Here is a 20,986-nt window from a genome sequence, read left to right as displayed (position 1 = left end):
AGATTCATAAGTTTAGTTAAAAATACATTTTTTTATTGAAAATTGAACAGCTTGATCCTTCTGGTTAAAAATTACACTATTCGCGTTGAAAATATACCGTATTAATTAAAATTGGCATTTTTTTGTTTGTTGAAAATAACTTTTTTTTAATTGAAAATTTAATCTTTTTATTTTATGTTTAAAATTGATGTTGTTTAGTTGATAATATAACTAATTGGCTAAAAATTGATCTTTTTCAGTTGAAAATGTTATGGATTTTTCTAAAATTGTGTAGAAAATGAGAGTTTTTATTGTTAAAAATTAATTTTTTCAACTAAAAATTTACGTAATCTCGTTAAATATTTCATAATTTTAGTTGAAAATTCATTTCTATCGTTGAAAATTAATTTTTTTAATTGAAAATTCATTATATTAGATAAAAAATATTCTTTTTAGTTCAAAAATCAATTATTCTAGTTAAAAATTCATCATTTTAATTGAGAATTCAACTTTCTGTTTTAATAATTGATTTTTCCACTATTTAATCTTTTTTTCGTGGAAAATCTCCTTATTTGTATCCTATTTCTACCCAGTATTTACTTACCTGGAAAATATCTTTCATTCATAATATCAATATGTTAAATATGCATTGAATTCCAAGAATATGAACATAAAATACATTTTTTTTTCAAAGACCTCAGGGACAATTTTAAGAAATTTATCATTCTAATTTTAGTACTTTTTATTCATTTAATTAATCGTTAGCGATAATATATTTAAGAACACCATGCAATACAATTTCAAGATAATAATTAAATCCCTAGAAACTTGTACAAGTGAAAATAAAGTTTTTTAAGCTTAAAACGTCAATAGTACTATTTTGTACTCTTTTAGATTGTTACAAGGACTGAAAAATCATTGTTTATAATAAAATCATGAAATTGTATATATATTCTGAGAAATTGTTTATAAAAATATAAAATACGTAAATGGATCCGTAATATCATAAACTATGCCTGGAAAAATCTTGAGATACCTGTAAAAACCCTGGAATTGTCGAGGAATTTTTCTTCAGGATTTGATAAATAAAATAACTGAATAATAAAATTGATAAATGAAACAATTATCGACTTTATTAATTGATTAAATGATCTTTTACAAATAGAAACTAATTCTTACAAACAACTATGCTGTACAATTATTATTTATGGATATATTTAAAAGGACACTTTCAGAACGCTTATAGCTTTTTTATTTATTTCAAAAATACTTATGTCTGGTTTCACAAGCCTGAGGAAGTGGCTAGTAGATACACACACACACACACACACACATATATATATATATATATTATTTCTAATCAGAATATTTTTTAATCATTCGACGGTTTTTTTTTAGCAAAACAGTGGCAGATCTCAAAGTTCGATTTCCAAGTCTACAAGAAGGTATGAAGGGACTTTTAAGTTCAGAAATGGAAAAGGTCATGCGTGAAGAAAAATTCCTGAAGGAGGAACCGGATCGATTAGAATCAGTATTAAAACGTTGCAAAAAGCTGACTGGCACCCTCGTCACTCTCAAACGGTACTTGGATTTTTCTAAATTAATTGCATAATTTCATATAGATCCTTAAGTGTCCTTAAGGGTGTTAACATTTTGCTTCACAAAATAATAAGATATTATCGTGCGGCGGCGCTGGTAGTTACTTTGTTCTACAAAACCATGCAGTACCATAGGAAAAATGCATAAAAATTACAAAATAAATATGAAAAACCCTCTAAAATCATTTTTTCTTCATAGTGCAGAGTCAGATAGTATATAAGACTTATGTACTTACGTATAATTTTGTTTATTATAGAAAAAGCGGCATGATTTACAGAACTCAAACAAACAAAAAATTGCGTGGGTATTCAGAACTTATAAAAAATAAATAACGAATACACAAATGAATTATAAATAAGGAAAACAATTTAATCAATCATTAACTAATAATTTATTAGTTATTTTCGGCAATTTTAAATTTTGTCAAACTTAAATTTCAGCAATATAAATATTTATGGGAAATTAACAATTCGTTTATTTTATAATTCGGCAATTTTTTGTTGTTGCTAATATGACAAACAAGGAATATGATAAATCCTTAACGAATAACAAATTAACCATTAACCATTAACGAACATTTTTTTATCTTTGGCAACACTCAAATTAATGGAAAATTGTTTTTCGAAGTGCTTTAATAAATCCATGTTGAAATTAAATTCTGAGAATTGAGAACAAGAAAATAAGTATTATCACCTTGTTTTCAAATTTATGGAAATATCATTTTTATAAGATTCTTGAGAAAATTTAGAAGATTTTTAAATATTGCAGGCGTGTCAGAAAAGCTTCTAGAAGATTTTGAAGAAATTTTTTTATTATATAGGACTTTACCAAATATTATGAAAAATTCCAGTCTTTTTAAAAGATGTTTAGAACTTTTAGAAGTTGAGAAGGAATCAAGAAATATTTGATAAATTTTCGAAAATGTTTCCGAGTTCTCAAATATTTGTAATTTATTTAAAACGTCTTAAATTGCTGAAAATATTTTTAACTGGCACGAATTTTTCTCAAGATTTTCAAATATCATTCCAAATTTTTAAAAATTACCTTACTATCTTCTCATTTTTCCCAGCAATTTTAACAAAATTTGTTTATTCTCTTGAAAACTTTCAAAATTACTTTTAATTCTACTAAATATTTCTGGAATTTATCCGATTTTTGTTCGTCTTTATTTTGCAATCTTACCAAATTGAAATATTTTGCTTTAAAATCTTCTATACTATTTTTAGAAATTTGAGGAAATAGTTTGTTATTTTCAAACATCTTTTTCAATTTTCTCTTATAGTTCATTTTCCAAAATAAAAAAATGATTTAAAATTTTCACACGAATATAAGAAACATTCTTTTTTTTTAATCTTCTTAGACTTTCCTCAAATTTTCTCAGCATTTTTTATTGATTCTGCAAAATTAAAAAAAAATGCCTTGAAATCTTTCAGATTATTCTTTTACTATTTTTGAAATCTTTTCAAATCTTTTTAAAAAATCTCTTTAAATTAATTTTTCGAAATAAACAATTATTTTAATTTTTCCTAGGAACCTGAAAAAATGTCTTTCATTTTCGTGAAACTTTACAAAATTTATTTTTAAAACTTTACAATTTTAAATTATATTATAATCATTTTAATATCTCTTAAACTCACTTAAATTTGTTCTAAAATTATGTGATATGGCAAAATTGCAAAATTTTGCTTTAAAATCTTTCACACGTTTTAACATTTTTAGGAAATAATTCAAAATGTTTTGTGATCTTTTTTCGATTTTCTCTTGGAATTTTTTAGAAAATAATCATTTCAAAATTTCCCATGGATTTTAAGAACTCTTTTTCACACCCTTGCAAAATTAAGTTTACCTAAAAAATGTGTAAATCTTAAAAAATTATAAAAAAAATTGTCTCAGATTCCTCCATATTCTTTTAACCCACATTTTAAAATCTTTAAAACTTGAAATTATTCTTTTAAAATGAAACCTTAACCATTTTTTTTCAGTTCTTCGGGTGTTCTCTGAGTTCACTTTTATGACTGAAAAATCTTTTTGATTAATATTTCAACTGTTTTGTTGAAAATTCGTCTTTTTGGTTCGAAAATTGATCTTTTTAATTATAAATTTCAGGTTCTTTTTAGAAAAAATGTAACTGTCAGGTTGAAATATTATTTCTTTTTTTTTAATGAAAATTCTTATTTGGTTCAAAAATCATCTTTTTTGGTAGAAATTTTATCTGTTTTGGTGTGTTAAGAGTGTCAAACCCATATGACTGATAGATGAAATTCTTCGTTGGATAATTCTCTACAGGCCCCCATACTTTCCTTTTACATTTTTTCAAACCCTAAAAAATTATTCTAAAAACTCAAAAAAAGTGATTTTTCCCCATAAAAAATTAGGGAATTTCTTTTTTCGGATTTGGAATAAAATGGGGGGATTGTTGCCCTCAAGCATAAAAAAAATGTTCTATGCATTTTTAAATCAACCTAATGTGCAAGTTTTAAATTTTTCTGAGCAATAGATTCGTAGGTAAAACTGTGCAAATATAGCAATTTTGTTAAAAATCATTTTTTATATATAACGAATAAATAATGAAATTATTTTAAAAAATTGTTTATACAAAAATTGATCCAGGTTTATATATCTCTGGTTGAAAAATAAGCTATTTTGTTAAAAATTCGTTTCTTCTTTGCCAGAAAACTAATTTTTTTACCAAAAATTTAACTATTTCAGTTTAAACTTAGATTTTTTAACTCAAAATGTAACCATTCTAGTTGAATATTCCATCATTTTAATTCAAATTTTATCAGCTTTGTTTTAAATTTTTTGTGTACAAAATTAATTCTGTAACTGAAAGTTTAGATGTTCAATTTTTTGTTTATAAAGTAATCCTTGATGGTCAAAAATTCGACTATTTGGTTGAAATTTATCATTTTTAGTTAAGAATGTAATTGTTTTGGTTGAAAATTAAATTATCCGGTTGCAAATTTTTTACTTTTTTGTTGTTGTTGAAAATTCAATTATTTCGTTAAAAATTCGTGTATTTTCTTAAAAAATCATTTTCTTGGAAAAAAAATCAATCCTCTTTTTCAAAAATTAATTTTAGTATATGAAAATAGGCCTTTTTAGTTGGAAATTTAACGAATTTGTTGAAAAATCGTCTTTTTTGGTAGAAAATTAAACTTCTTGATTGAAAATTTCTCTTTATTGTTAAATTTTAAGTGTTCCAGTTAAATATTCATAATTTCAGTTGAAAGTTTAACTATTTTATTGAAAATTTGTGTTTTTTAGTTGAAAATTCAATTATTTCGTTGAAAATGTATGTTTCTTTTTAAATTGTATTTTTTCGTAAAAAATTAAGTCTTATTTTTTTTTAAATACATCTTTTTTTGTTGAAAATTGGTCTTTTTCAGTTGAAAATTCATGTATTTTATTGAATAGTCGTCTTTTTTTAAAATTAATCTTCTCAATTCAAAAGTCATCTATTTGGTCAAAAAATTAAGTATTTTAGTTAAATACTCATCATTTTAGTTAAAAAGTCGATTATTTCGTTTCGACTAGTTCATTTTTCTGGTAAAAAATTATCTATTTGGTTCAAAATTTGTCCTTTGTTGTTGAAATTTCATATATTTTATTGAAAAAATCGTATCTTTGGTAGAAAATTAATCCTCTTCTTTGAAAAATCATCTTTTTGACTGAAAATTCAAATATTTCAGTTAAATAATCACCAGTTTAGTTGAAAATTCGTCTTTTTGGTTCAAGGAAAAATCTTCTTGTTTGAAAGTTAAACTATTTTTTTAAAAATGCATCACTTTGTTTAACAATTTGTTGTTTTTTTTTTAGAGGAAAATTTAATTTTTTTAACTAAAAATTGAACTATTGTATTTTTGGTTGAAAACTTTTTCTTCTTTGAAAATTGAACCAATATACCAAAATACGAATACCTACTCAAGATATTCGTAATCAGGGGCCTTTTTTGACCTTGTGAAAAAGAGTTATTTCGGGGTCCTATTAGTGCTTACAGAAGTGTTAGTGGCTAGCCGATTAATCGCTGGAAACACTGCCCTCGCAAAATTTTGCGTAATAGAGTCTGAGGTGACAATACAAATTTTTAGAAAATAATGGACGTTTATTTTCGGAAGATGATGAAATAACAGTTGAAATAATAATTTTCCACAGCTTAGCATCGGTGCAAGAGCAGCGATTACCAAACGCAGGAAGTGTTGATGCGGAGGAAACGCCACCAGTAACACCAACCACGACGCAGCATTCAAAGGTAATTAAGCGAACTGCCTGATTTCGTGTGATCCTTCAGTTTTCTCCAAACTTTTATTTAATCCTTGTTCGCAAACTCTCAATGCATGAAAGTTGCTCTATTTTGAATATCTGCTTGAATCATGAAGTAACTTTATAAATTAAGACGATTATGAAATAAGGGATATACAAAACAGCAGATTATTACATATGTATACATTAGGTGCCAATGCAATTAAGTGTCTTGTGTAAAAATTGTAAGAGACAAAATGTATCTGATTCTAGATTTTTAAACTGTGGTGTAAATATACAAACAAGGTAGCTTCCAGTACAAACAAAAAATTATGCTTACTCTTCATTTACTGAAAATCACTTTGAAAGTACAAAAAAAAAAAAAAAAACAGTGAAATAATTCAACTGTGTTAATGATTTATGGACCGAAAAAACATCAAGTAATTTTATGAATATCCTCAACCCGACCATCCTACGCGCATGCGGTCAAAAATTTAAATTCAGGGTGTCTACCCTACCCGGAAAATCTGGTAATCCTGGATTTGGCAGGGGATTTTTATATGTCTGAAAAAACGTGGAAATGCCTGGGAATTTTTTATAAAGTCAGGGAAGTTTTCAAAAATGTGTCCTAATTTTCTTTTGAATTGCAATTTTTAATTGAATAATAACGAGTCTTCATTTGTGAAACTAGATTTTTATGTATTTAACTATTTTGTTGAGAATTCGTTCTTTTTGAAAGAAAATTAATCTTTTTGGTCGAAAAGTCATATTTTTTTCCTGGCAATTAAACAATTGAACAATTGAGCTATTTTGTTAAAAATTCCAGTTGAATATTCCATCATTTTAGTTGAAAATTTATCTCCTTTGGTTGAAATTTTTCTGTGGAAAATTAATTTTGTAACTGAAAGTTCAAATATTCAATTTTTTGTTTAAAAAGTAATCTTTTATGCTAAAAAATTCAACCATTTAGTTGAGATTGATATTTTTTAGTTAAAAATTTAATTGTTGGTTTGAAAATTAAACTATATTCATCTTCTTTAGAATAAAATCAATCTTCTTGTTTGAAAATTCACATTTTTAGATGAAAATCGGCCCTTTTAGTTGGAAATTTAACGATTTTGTTGAAAAAGCGTATTTTTTGGTAGAAAATTAATCTTCTTAGTTAAAAATTCATCTTTATTGTTAAAATTTAAAGTGTTCTAGTTTAATATTCATTATTTCAGTTGAAAATTTAACTACTTGATTGAAAATTTGTCCTTTTTAGTTGAAAATTCAACTATTTCATTGAAAATTTATGTCCTTTTTTTAAATCGTATTTGTTCGTCAAAAAATAGTCTTCTTTTAAAAAAAAAACATATTTTTTGCTGAAAATTGATATTTTTTAGTTGAAAATTCATGTATTTTGTTGAAAAATCGTCTTTTTTTGTTGTAAAAAATGTATCTTCTTAATTAAAAATTTATTTAATTAAAAATTTAAGTATTCTATTTAAATATTCGTCATTTTAGTTGAAAAGTCGACTATTTCGTTGAAAATTGATGTATTCTGAAAAATCGTCTTTTTGGAACAAAATTAATCTCCTTGTTTAAAATTGATTTTTCTGGTTGAAAATTTAGCTATTTGGATGAAAAGTTGTCGTTTGCAGTTGAAAGTTCATATATTTTATTTGAAAATTTATATTTTTTCCCCTGAAAATTCAACAATTTTTTGAATTTTTCTCTCTCTTGACTGAAATTTTTTTCTTAGTTGAAAATTAAAATCATCTTGAAAAGTCATATTTTTTGGCTAAATTCAAATCTTTCTGATTAAGAATTAAAATCTTTTGTTGAAATATCCACTACAGCATTTTTGGTTCAGAATTAATCCTTTTTTTGACTGAAAATTTAATTACATAGTTTAAAGTTATACTCTTCTGTTAAAAATTATTTTTGTTTTTAATTGAAAATTCATCTCTCGTTAAAAAATGAGTTATTTCGTTAAAAATTCGTTTTTTCTTTGGCTGAAAACTAATTTTTTTACTAAAAATGTAACTATTCCAGTTTAAAATTAGATTTTTTAACTTAACATTTAACCATTCCAGTTGAATATTCCATCATTTTATTTTAAAATTTATCAGCTTTGTTTTAAATTTTTTGTGTGGAAACTTTATTTTGTAACTGAAAGTTTAGATTTTCAATTTTTTGTTTAAAAAGTAATCCTTTATGATCAAAAATTCAACTATTTGATTGAAATTTATCATTTTTATTTAAAATTTAATTGTTTTGGTTGAAAATTAAACTATCCGGTTGCAAATTTGTCTTTTTTTTATTGATAAAAATTAAATTATTTCGTTAAAAATTCGTGTATTTTCTTTGGAAAAAAATCAATTTTCTGTTTTGAAAATTCATGTTTTTAAATGAAAATAGGCTTTTTTAGTTGGAAATTTAACGATTTTGTTGAAAAATCTTATTTTTGGGTAGTAAATTAATCTTCTTGATTGAAAATTCATCTTTATTGTTAAAATTTTAAGTGGTTCAGTTAAATTTCTCTTATTTTAGTTGAAAGTTTAACTATTTGGTTGAAAATTTGTTTGTTTTTTTAGTTGAAAATTAAACTATTTGGTTGAAATTGATCATTTTTAGTTAAAAATTTAATTGTTTGGTTGAAAATTAAATTATCCGCTTGCAAATTTGTCCTTTTTTGTTGTTGAAAATTCAACTATTTCATTTAAAATTCGTGTATTTTCTTAAAAAATCATTTTCCTTGGAAAAAAATCAATAATCTTTTTTGAAAATTCATCTTTTTAGATGAAAATAGGCCTTTTTAGTTGGAAATTTTATGATTTTGTTGAAAAGTCGTCTTTTTTGGTAGAAAATCAAACTTTTTGATTGAAAATTCATCATTATTGTTCAAAATTTAAGTATTTCAGTTAAATATTCATTATTTCAGTGGAAAATTCGACTATTTCATTGAAAATTGATGTCCTTTTTTTTAAATCTTTTTTTTTTTTTGTAAAAAATTAGTCTTCTTTTTTAAAAATACTTAATTGAAAATTCATCTATCTGGTTAAAAATTTAAGTATTTTAGTTAAATATTCATAATTTTAGTTGAAAAGTCGACTATTTCGTTAAAAATTTATGTATTTTGATAAAAAGTCGTCTTTTTGATAGAAAATTAATTTCCTTGTTCAAAAATTCATTTTTCTGGTTGAAAATTTGTCCTTTGAGTTGAAAGTTCATATATTTTATTTTAAAAATCGTATTTTTGGTAGAAAATTAATCTTCTGCTTTGAAAAATCATCTTTTTGGTTGTAAATTCAAATATTTCAAATATTTGGTTACAAGTTCATCTATCTTGTTGAAAATGAAATAGTTTTACTTACAAAATTAGGAATTTGATGCGCTTTAAATTTGGTTACAAATTCATCTATCATGTTGAAAATGAAATATTTTACTTCAAAAGTTAGGAATTTGATGCGATTTAAATAAAATTGATCAAATTTAATCTAAATATGCACTGAATTTTAAGTATAAGAAGATAAAATAAAAATCTATTTGAGTTATTATTCAAATTAGTGGGCTTTAGAGTAAAATTTAAGAAATTATTGTGATGTTTTTATTATTGTTTGATTGTTTACTTAATCAATGGTGCTAATATATTTACGAATATATTATAAGTTGTCAAATCTGTCTAGCTAAAAAATAAAATATTAATTAAATCCCTATAAACTAAAAAACACGTTCTTTATAATAAACTCGCGAAACTGTGTACATATTCGGAGTCTTGTTTAAAAAAAATGATAAATATTTTAATGACTCCGTAATATGAAAAATTATACCTGGAAAAAACTTGAAATTTTCAGGGAATTTTTTTCCAGGATTTGAGTAGACACCCTGGAAATATCTTGTTAGGAACAAAATTTGGTAGAATTGAGAATCATCCTATACATATTACGTGCTGAAACTTTAAGTCTGCTTTACTTAATAATAAACATTTCCTTATCCGGAGATTAGATATTGCTTTTGAAAATTTGTTTTTTCTGTCTTGTTGCATTATGTACAATATGAATTGCATCACAAACTTACCATTATTTAAAGAATTTAATTTCACGGGAAGGATGCTCAAAAATTAAATTCTTGAATTGCTAAGATAAATATTTTTTTTAATGAACTCAAGGTGGCTGGACTGGAAAACTAGAAATGATCGTGAATTTACTTTTTAGCCTGGAATTTTACAAATATCACATTATATAATGTAGTTTAAAGTAATTTTGATTTCATCTTTTTTTTAATCAAGTTCAATTATTAACTTTTCAGTTATAATATCATTCAATTTACAATGAGTAATTCTACCATTTTTTACCGTCAAAATTTGGCATCTTTGATCTTCATTTTTAAGGGTATATTTCCAACTTGAAGAAGATTGAAATGCATTTTTGAAGACTTACGTAATTAAGCATTCATAGAGTGTTAAAGTGAAATTTTTTCACAAAAAAAAGGTTTAGTTAGATTAAGTATAAATGTAAGTTAATTGATTTTTTTTCAATTAACTGTACTTCAGTCATTGATTTTCCAAGACAATTCGGAATCTGTTAAAATTTTTTCACAGATATTAACGTTAAAAATATAAACATTCGCTTGAAACTTTATAAACAATTTTGAATTTTTAAATAATTCTAAATTTATAGATTTATCACTGAATGCTTTTATGAAATACCAAATCCTATTCAAATGTTGTTTCAGTCTAAAATATTCGATTTTTACGCCTGCAATTTGAAACGTTTGAATTAAGAAAAAGAACAATTTTTTAAAACTTAGGAATTTTTTCAGAGTATTTAAAAAGATTTAAAAAGATTTCGAATATTGTACCATTATTAATGTAGAAAAAATTTGAGTAAATTTAAAAGATATTCAGAAGTTTTGAAAAGATTCAAAAATATTTGAAATCTTTAACAAATTTGAAACAAAATGTAGATTTTCGAAGATTTTGAACAAAACTTTTGCCCTATTTTAAGCATTTTGAAAGGCATTAATAGAATAATAAAAAAATTATTAAGATCCCTATGAAAAGTGAACGATGATTTTTTATTTTGGAAGATTAATTTTAAGAAAATATTTTAAAATATTTTAAAATATTTCCAGAATTCTAAAAAAATTATCTGGAAGATTTTAATGTGATTTTTGTGTGTTCAGAATTTATTAAACGTTTTAGCAAAAATTCGAATTATGTGAAAAAATATTTTAAATTTTTAACAAAATTAATAAAATAATTAAAAATTTGAACAGATTCCAAAAACTCTAAAACAAAATAAAAGGCCTTAAGATAATAAAACCTTTTTCTTAAGATTACTGGGGAAAATTTTTAATGATTAAAAAAATTATCATTGTATAAATAACAATTCAATAATTATTAATTTATAATGACACAAATATAAAATTTTTTACATTCTAATTAAAAATGTTTTCAGTTAAAAAAAATTGCTATCATTTCAATTTTTAATGTTGCTAACTAAAAATTGCTTAAAATGACATAACTTCGAAAACTTACAAATTTCGACAGTAATTAATAAACAATTTTAATTTTTAATTTTGCAGTTAAACGTCATTTAAGTTAAAATTGTTCAATTGAAAAGTTTTGAAATCTTCCATTTTATACGTGCAAATTATTTATCGGTTAAATAAAAAAATTTCAAGTTTCAATTTAAAAAGTTTAAAACTCAAAATAGTTCCATAGCTTCAAGAGTTCGAATCTTTGAATTTCAATGACCCTGAAAAAGATTTATATACCGGAAATGACTGGGAATTTTTCGCCTCAATTAAAACGGCCGCCCTGAAACATGAATGATTTAATTTAATACCTTATTTTATTATAGAGGTTTCGAAATAATGGTGCCAAACTTTCATTTTTATTTAAAAATGGTTTAAATCCATAAACAGGTATTGGAAAATTTTGTTTCAGTTTTGAAACACTTAATTCAAAATGTGAGTCTAAATTACTTTAAATAAACAAATGTGCGAAATTTGGTGTTATTTTACAGAAAAATGTTATTTAAATAATGCAGCTTGGCAGATTTTAGACACAAGACATATTACTTATGCAGTATGCAAGTTATGTGAAAGTCGATTATTCTTTTCTATTTACACTTTTCGCGTAGGGAAAACCTCCCTACACTGGATAATGTAACCTACAGTGGATAATTATTAATTAAAAGCACCAATAAAAGAAAAATAATCATTTTTTTACATTTATGAGGACGTATAGTGTCTTAATTGTTAATTAAATTAATTATTTTTAATATATTAGTATTTTTAATTCATGATTATCCACTTTAAATTGCATTATTCACTTTAGGTAGGCTTCCCCTAACTTAATTCTAAATATCCATGCTTGTATGTGATAGAATAATTTGATGTACACTGTAATATTAGTTGAGGTGACTCTTTATTTCAAGTTAAAATAACGCGTTAATGTTGTGTGATACCTATCGCCTTTATTTAGTTTTGATTGTATGATTTAAAAAATATGATTGTTATAAATGTGAAATCTAATGTAAACCTTCTTATATAAATCCAAATAGCCAGTGTTTTTTTTTCCTTGCCCCTTCGGAACACAACTTTTTTCAAGAACAATTTATGTAATTGATTCAAGTTAATTATTAATAATTAGATGAGGAAATAGGTAACGATGTTTACAGGTAAAAGAATCAAAATTCAGGGAATGATTTTATGTTGCATAAATTCTATTTTATATAATGCCTTTATAATGATTCTAGCTTTGAGAATTTAGTCAGTCTCTTTTTCGTTTTCGGACTAAAAAAATAAAATTTGCTATAGTTATTTTAGTAATAAATGCACAATAGGATGATTAGGTTTTCCTTCGAATTTTCACGCATGTTGCTTCTAATTTGTTCGAATACACAAATAAATAAATGAATTTTTTGTGTGAAAATACTGATATTTAGAGGTTCCGCAAGCCCCATCAAGTTGAACACGTATTTCCCATAAGGAAAAAAGACGTTTTTGTACATTTTATTCAAAATCGTTAATATTAGGTAAATCGAGTTCAAACTTAATTTTTTTTCTAAATAAGTTATAGAGTACATATGAATAATTACTTTTTGAATATCACCCCAATAAGTATATTTTATTGGGTCCCAAAAAAAAACCCATAAATTAAAATTAGGGTTTCACGAGATTTTGTCGCTAATTATGTTTTTTACTTTCTTTCCATACAAATGACAACTAGATATTTATCTAAATTGTTTAAAACATTTTTTAAATTGTTTTTAGCAATTTTTTCTTAGAATATTTTGTGAAAGTCGCGGTTTTTCTGAATTTTTCAACTGATTTTTTAATTTTCAGTTAGAGCGAGGCAATAATTAATTACAGTTCATAATCAAAAAGCCAGAGCGAAGTTAAAAATTGCAGAAAAAAATCGCAACTTCCAAGCATTTATCCAAGGAAATATTGTTATGAAAAATAAATTCGTTTAAAGAATTATGTTGATTAGATTTTATTAATTTTGCCTTACTATAACTGAAAAGTAGACAAAAAGTAGAAAATTAAAAAAAAACGCAACTTTCTAGCATTACTATAGGAGAAGATCGTTATAAACATTATATTTTTTAAAACAATTATGTTTGTTAAACTTGTATAATTCATACCTTGCTCCAGGTGAAAAGTGGACAGAAAGTTTAATATTTCAAAAACAATCTACAGATTTCAACGTTAAAAGTTGAACGGTTTCAATTAAACAATTTTAAACGTATGATTGAAGCTTTATAAAATATTTTAAATTTAAAAATAACTTCAAATTAATAGATTCATAATTAAACGCTTTTATTAAATTTAAAATCCTATTCAAATATTGTTCCAGCCTAAAATATAAGATTTTAATCCATTCAAACTGAAAATTATTACTAATTCCGAAAAAGCAATTTTTTTATATTCAGCAAGGTTTGATTTTTTTAAAGTGATTTAAAAAAATTAATTTCTGTTTAAATTTTTTTAAATATTCTTTTATTATTTTAAATCAAATATTCAACACTAAATAATTTGAAACTGAATTGTTTAAAACTTGCATCGTTAAAATTTCAAAGAGATAAATTTAACCTTTAAACCTTACAATTTTAATAAAATTGCTCTATTGTTAAAATTTTGTTTTTGTAAAAAAATTTGAAGATTCAACAAAATTTAAACGAAGTATTGATTTTTGAAAATTTGGAAATAAAATTTTGAAGCTTTTTAAAGATTCTGAATGGATTCAAAATATCACAAATATTCTTTAATATTTTATTATTATATTTATTTTTTTTATTTAATATTATTTTATTAAAAAATTAATTTTAAGCGAATATTTAAAAAGGTTTCCACAATTGTAAAAAAATTGAAGATAAAAGGGCTTTTTTAAATAAAAATTCTGAATTTATTGAAAATTTCAGGAAAAATTGAATCGTTTTAAAATAACTAATTGCATTAAGTTTTACTTCGCTCCAAGTGAAAAGTGGACAAGAAGTCAAACATTTCAGAAAAAACTGCAACTTTCTAGCATTATTCAAAGAGAATATTTTTCTGGTATTATTAAAAACCCAATTTTTTACTTATGGGGTTTTTTGGGACCCTATAAAACGGACTTATTGGAGTGATATTGAACAAATAATTATGCATTGGTATTCTATAACTAATTATGAAGAGAAATGTTGAGTTTCAACTCGATTCGCCTAAGATTGACGATTCTGAATAAAATTGACAAAAAAACTTTTTTCTGATAGAAAATACGTTTTAAACTTCATGCGGCTTGAGGGCAAAACTTTAAATATTTTATCTTTAGCGAATTAATTTTTTTATGGACCACCTTCAATTGCACAAGTGCGTTTTAATGTATCTTATGCTTAAGAACAATAGTATATAGGGATTTAAAAAATAGGTATTGATCTACTTCTGTCGTAAGGATTCTATGAGTTTGATGTCAGAATTACTCCTGCAACTTTTGTCTCGAAAATCTCCTGTTCCATAAACCCAAAAGACCAATTTAAATGTTTGCTGTTTCCCGATAGCATAGACTTTTTACTTTTACTCCATGATGTGACAAAACATTTAACTCGTTCTTGTAAGCATTAAATAACTTCAACTAAAGTCTTAGAAATTATTTCCGAAGGCTATCAAAATTCAAATTATATTATGAGTTTTCTAGTATTAGTTGACTCGTCAATTTTTCTTCCACTTTTTCTATCAAGTGTCTTGGCTTGTTTTTTCACTAAATAGTATTAAATAAACAATTGCATGCTGAAAAAGTTTATGATTTTTCTTTCCACTATTTGTTTAAAAATTTTTTTTTTTGAAACACGAAACAATGTTTTGTCAGATCATTCAATGTTAGCTGTGATCTATAAAGGAAAATATTACTTTTTATTGTAATTCTGAACCAACAATGATTTTTACGGAAAAAATTGTTGTTATCAGAAACCGTATTTTTTTTATTTTTTTTTAAACCGCCGTGAAACAGACTTAGCATAATCGAAACGACAAGCAACTCTCATTAGTGAATCTAATATTAATTTTTATAGTATGACTGGATGAAGAGTAGAAACTTCAAGGAGGCCATACAGACCAGTCACGAGTAATTTTTAATATTTCATATTAATTCATTACTATTCTATACTATTTTATATATACTTCTCATTGTTCGATATGTCTTTTCCATAAGTCATTTTCAAAGCTATCATCATACACTAGCACTGAAACTATTCTGCTGAATGTAAATTAATTAAACAGAAATTGTTATTAAATTTATAAGGCCTTTATATTGATAAATAAATATTCAAATCCAAGTTTTAAAACTGAAATAAAAAAAATTAGCTCATATGAGGTTTATAATCAAATTAGTTAAACATTTAGTATGGAAAAAAGAGTGTTCACTAAAATAAGAGTCATGTCACTGTAAAGCTTATTCGGCAGAATATTTGAAGAGGCTAACAGTTAATATTTTATATTACACGTGCTATAGTAATTTCAATATATTTCCATTTTTTAATTCATGCTTGTTCTTTAACTCGTTTAATTTCTAAGAGTTCGAAAGTTATTTCTCAGTTTCTTGCAATTTTTTCATTCGCACAAATGTTGCCATTAAAATTTTATAAAATAAAGTAAAAACGAATCAGGCCCACTTAAAAAATCTACAAATATCGTCAACAGGCAACATTTTTGCTGATTTCTTATACGTTTTTCTACAATGTGCATTAAGGTCATGACAATATTGCACCTTAAACGAAATTTTAATTAAAACACTTTTCTGCTAAAACTCTACTCGCTATGGTATTTTTCTTATTTATCAAACGCTGTTTCTTGGATCACATTAGTTTCTTTTTTCTTATTATATCACTGTCGCCAAATCCTTGTTGAATAATAATATATCGTTATGATTTGAATGATCGGAAATAGTTCACGCGTTTCGCATCATCTTAATACCGTATACTAGTGTTTGATCAAAGGGAACCAAACCCGGCGAAAGAGATGCGAAACATTAATTACTCTTTTTCACAAGACATACGCTCCAATCCACTTATAGTAAGGTATCCCATTGTCCAAGGTTTACATTGGATTTCTCAAAATAGCTCTAGTTTCATTACGGCAATTGGTATTATTGTTAATATTAATATTATTATAGCTCAATGCACACATATCATTTGAGTAGTGCGTTGATATCTGCTACATCTGTGCATTTCTCCTATTGTAACAGTCAATCTGGACCTATAATTTCTAATTTCAGTGTATATATATATATATATATATATATAACTACATTCATATATATTTACATTTACATTCATATATATATGAATTGGCAATGTTCGATGTATCGATAGATAAACTATCTTCGATGGGTAGTCAAGAGATCTATTACCGTTTGCTGCAATTAAATTTGCATAGGATTGAAATTAAAAAGCGGTAACATTTCTTTACCTGTGTCATTCTCTTTTAGCAAAACATTTGTTCACGATATATCATCGTAAAAAATGTAGAGCTATAGTGTAAATCTGTTTGGATTAACATCATTCATTTTGAAAAGTTACACTAACTATTTCGTATAATTTATATTCATCAGCTTACCTCATCTGTCTTGTTTTATCATATCTATTTTAGCATATATATCAAGTCTTTTATCTTCTTATTCATCTTAATATCTTCTGCTTTATGGTTTTTTTCTTTTATCAGCATCAACACTATCTACATGCCTTTTTTTCTTTATCACTATTGCCTTACTATAAGGATTGGACCGAAGGTTTTGTCTTTGTCTATTTTTATTGGCTGATTTCTGAAATTATATTTTAAAGTTGAATGCCTTTCGATGTGCATGAAGTCACATGTGGCACGTACAAATTTTGTTTAGCATGATACCTTTAATCAACGGATCATATATTTTTCTAGTGCAGTTTTCAAAGAAATTATGTACGTTGTTTTATGTTTTTACGAATCTTTTTTTGATAACATACTGTCAAGAGTGTGCAGTGTTTACTTGGTTTTGTTAGTTGATTGTTTCAGTAAATATATTGTCAAAAATCGTTATAGGGTGAATGTTTTTGCTTCTTTTAATCTTATATAGGCACCATAAAATGCGAGAGGTGAAACTGGTGAGTGGTCAATATCATTCACCGAAGCATTCACTCTATATGTCGAGGAAAGCCGATATCCTCATAACATACCTTCCTTTAACTGCGACTGACTGGTACTACTCCCAATGACTAATGAAATTAGGGGAACGTTCAGCTTTTTTAAGAGACTGTCTTTTCTAATTTTAACTTTTTGGTTTTTGATTTTTTTAAGTTGACTAATACCGGACAACAATCGGTGCCCAATGTAAAACACATGAGTACTGATTTGTAACACGTACAACACACAAAACGTAACCGACTACAGGTAACTATCTGTTTTTTAAATTAATATTTATAACTCATTAACTTACCTTCTCACTCCAGTTTATTGTGTTGTCTTTTACTGGCATGTTTTTGCAACCTTTGTTGGCATGATGTTCAAAACTAGGATAGAGACAAAGACGAAAATCGGTATGGTACATCGAAGAAAATCCCAAGATTAAAAGTCTTAAAATTGTATTCAATTGTATTAAACTTCGATTTACCACTTTCGCGTAATAATGAATGTACATACCTTGTTATGAAAACAGATTCTTTCTGGTTTCAGAAAAATGGCGTGTTGCCATTTTTAGACGGTAGCATACTTATAGCAGCAGCAGTGGCAAAATATCGTTTCTCATAGGTTTTCTTTCACACTCGCCCATAGGCTAATCAATATTCAAAGAGTAAGGTGTGTCGTAAGTTTTCAAACACAACAGAAATCATTTCCTTTACATTTCAAGAGCTGAGTGGTAATTCAGATGATGACTCATCAGGATCCTGAGTTAAGATTTTACAGGGCGAGTGTGCAACATTCCTCAAATCCAAATTAAATTCTAGTCAAAGTATGTTTGAAAGAAAGTACAGATATTTTGCCACTTGAGGAGCAATGTCAATTAATGTTGCCATATAAGCAGCAGAGTTGTACTTGACATAAAAAATGAATTAATAAATGTCTATGTCTTGAACAGACAACTACCCCCGTGCCAGCGGAACGCACTTTTTTGGGGTCAGCGAGCGTCATTGGGGGAGGGACCTACGTTGCCGACTCATCCGCCCCCAATCAGCAGCGTCCGGAGAACGCACTCGACGCTCTGTTAGATGAACTACAAACATTTTCCCGACCAGCCTCGCAGCTAAGTCAGGCATCTAACACTAGCCATCCGCCAACCCTGGCAGATTTAGGAAGGTCGGCTAGCCATATAATTCAAACTAGTCGTGCTCCTAACATCTCTGATATCGGCAGAAAAGGGAGTATAGATTCAACTACCAGCACATTACGTAGACTTCATTCCTATCCATCCAGTTCAGACACAGACACGTCTCCACCAATAGCAAGATTGCAAGTTTCCGATAGTACCATACCGCCTCAAAAACCACCGGTGCCAGAGAGAAATGCCGAATTACTTCAGTTAGCGACTGCCAGAAGAGTACCACCGCCACCTCCGCCTAGGACCAGTTCTCGGTCACCTCTGGCCAGTCCCACCAGCCCTCAGTTGCCTCCTAGAAATCCTACCGGCACTTTACGCAGAGGTAAAAGTAATGGGAAGCCTCCGATGGCTCTGCCGCCCAATGCAACTTCGGAAGAACAGCCGCTACCGAATAACATTCTTTCTACAAGTAATTCGAGCTCTTGTGAAAGTGTCAATTCGCAAGAAGGGATACAGAATAAGAAAGGAAGGCACGAACAGTTGGAGCAGCGGCATCAGGAACTGCTGCGTAGACAGAAGGTCTTGCAAGAACAGTACACGAGATTGCAACAGTTTCAGAATACACCGCCAGCCCCCTCGGATTTGCTGAAGAAGACGGGTTCAGAGAGTAATTTGCTTGCGAAAATGGGACTTGGATTGAGTACTAGTACTGCAAGCTCAGGTTCACTGTCCAGCTTAGCATCAAAAGCGAATCAGGAACAAAACGCGAATCAGCAGGCGCAAAATTCGACGGGGAATCAAACTAAAGTCTACGAAACTGATATTCTGTGACCGGAGAATGGAAAGCGTCAGTTGAGCCGGAAGATTTTTTACTATTGCCATTTCAACATAACAATAAAAGTAAACTTCTGATAAACAATCTTCTTGGTTGTGTTTCGTTCAAGGCCAAAGTACAAGTTTTTTTTTAGCGTAACTGATCCTTTATTAGGAACTAATTTTAAATATAGAGAAAAGGGAATATTTTATTTATCTCAATTTCTACCCATGTATTTAAGTAGTCAAGATTTGTTTTAAAATGACATTTTTTAGCGTTTTGAGATCTAACTATTATCAAATATCGCTATAATATCGATCGATTAAAATGTGCATAGTGAGGGGATTAATGAAGAAGAGCAACACAGGTTTCGCGAGTTATCTTGACAAGAACTGATATATGTGCACGACAGAATGACTTTATCTATACAAGTTAGTAACTCGTGCGTTATATATGAAAGACTTAGAAATTTCTGAATTGTATTGTAACTCTACGAATTTAATTAAATAAAATATTTAACATTGCTTGGTTTTTGACTGTTATCATGTTAACTAAGTGTCATCAGAAATCAACAATTTGCTTAATTGTACGTTTTTGTACAAAATTCCAAGACTGCTCTCCAAATAGAAAAATATACAATGTAACTGTACAATTTCATTTCATCAATACAAAAACCAGTTATATGAAATTAGGAACTAATTTTAATATTTCAGGAATAATCATTAATCACGGTAAGTGAAAAGTAAAACGAACCTTTGTTTTTTTTTATTGTGACGCAACGGTTTTCGAAAAATACTCTGACTAAAAATAATAAAAATGGCACTCAAATCTACTGTGTGCTATCTTAAAAAGATATATAGTAAAAAAGGCTTTGGTATCTTACTAACAACACAAATAAATTTTTAATTAAGAAAGAAAGTCATTGGAATATTCCACTGACAGGGTGGCGACTTGACCGAGAAACCGGGAAATGACCGGAAATTGAATTAAAAAACCGGGACTTTACTTCTGACCGTAGCAAAATTTAAGTTTTCATTATTTTAGTAGCTTTAGTCAATTTAGGAAAGTTATTTCTACTTTATTTACAGTTGCAGGGCATATGAGTGAAAATAATGGTGGTTTTTATTTTAGAACAGGGAGTTTCGGTAAAGAGATATAATTTCCCTTGTGAAAAGAAATTCTTGACATTGAACAGGAATTCTATTAAAGAATTAAAATTAGAATTCAGAAGAAAGGAGTGTACAAAATCCCTGTTCCAAGTTAAAATTCGTCACAATTTAGAATAATTTCCTTCGAAGAGGAAATATTTCTGAATTATATATATATTTTTTTACTTTTTTCTTTAAGAATTTATACCTTTTTTCCTGAAAATTCAAATACTTGCAGTTAAAAGTTAAACTCTTTTGTTAAAAATTAATTTTGTTGTTGAGAGATTCATAATTTTAAGAGAAAATTCATCTCTTTTTAAAAATGTAACTACTTTGTTGAAAATCAATTTTTTAACTACAAATTTAACTATTCTAGTAAAAAAATTTAAATATTTTGACTTGAAAATTTAGTTGAAAAAATTGCCTTTATTGGTAGAACATATTTTT

The 20,986-nt window shown here is 26.6% G+C and overlaps 1 protein-coding gene across 2 annotated transcripts in view; it reads left to right on the top strand.

Annotated features, from left to right (window-relative positions):
• LOC117176829 overlaps positions 1-20,015 on the top strand; it is a 223,115-nt gene extending 203,100 nt beyond the window's left edge. For both annotated transcript variants that reach the window (XM_033367166.1, XM_033367165.1), the window contains 3 exons: positions 1,378-1,560; positions 5,734-5,830; positions 18,398-20,015. In XM_033367166.1, the coding sequence (XP_033223057.1) occupies positions 1,378-1,560; positions 5,734-5,830; positions 18,398-19,408 (1,291 nt within the window). In that variant the 3' untranslated portion in view covers positions 19,409-20,015. The remainder of the gene's footprint in view (positions 1-1,377; positions 1,561-5,733; positions 5,831-18,397) is intronic.
• Positions 20,016-20,986: the final 971 nt, after the last annotated feature.

This window comes from Belonocnema kinseyi, chromosome 7 (assembly GCF_010883055.1).
Source record: "Belonocnema kinseyi isolate 2016_QV_RU_SX_M_011 chromosome 7, B_treatae_v1, whole genome shotgun sequence".
Classification (NCBI taxonomy): Eukaryota; Metazoa; Arthropoda; class Insecta; order Hymenoptera; family Cynipidae; genus Belonocnema; species Belonocnema kinseyi.
The sequence above is the reverse complement of the archived record's forward strand: the minus strand, read 5'-3'. Positions and strand labels throughout refer to the sequence as shown.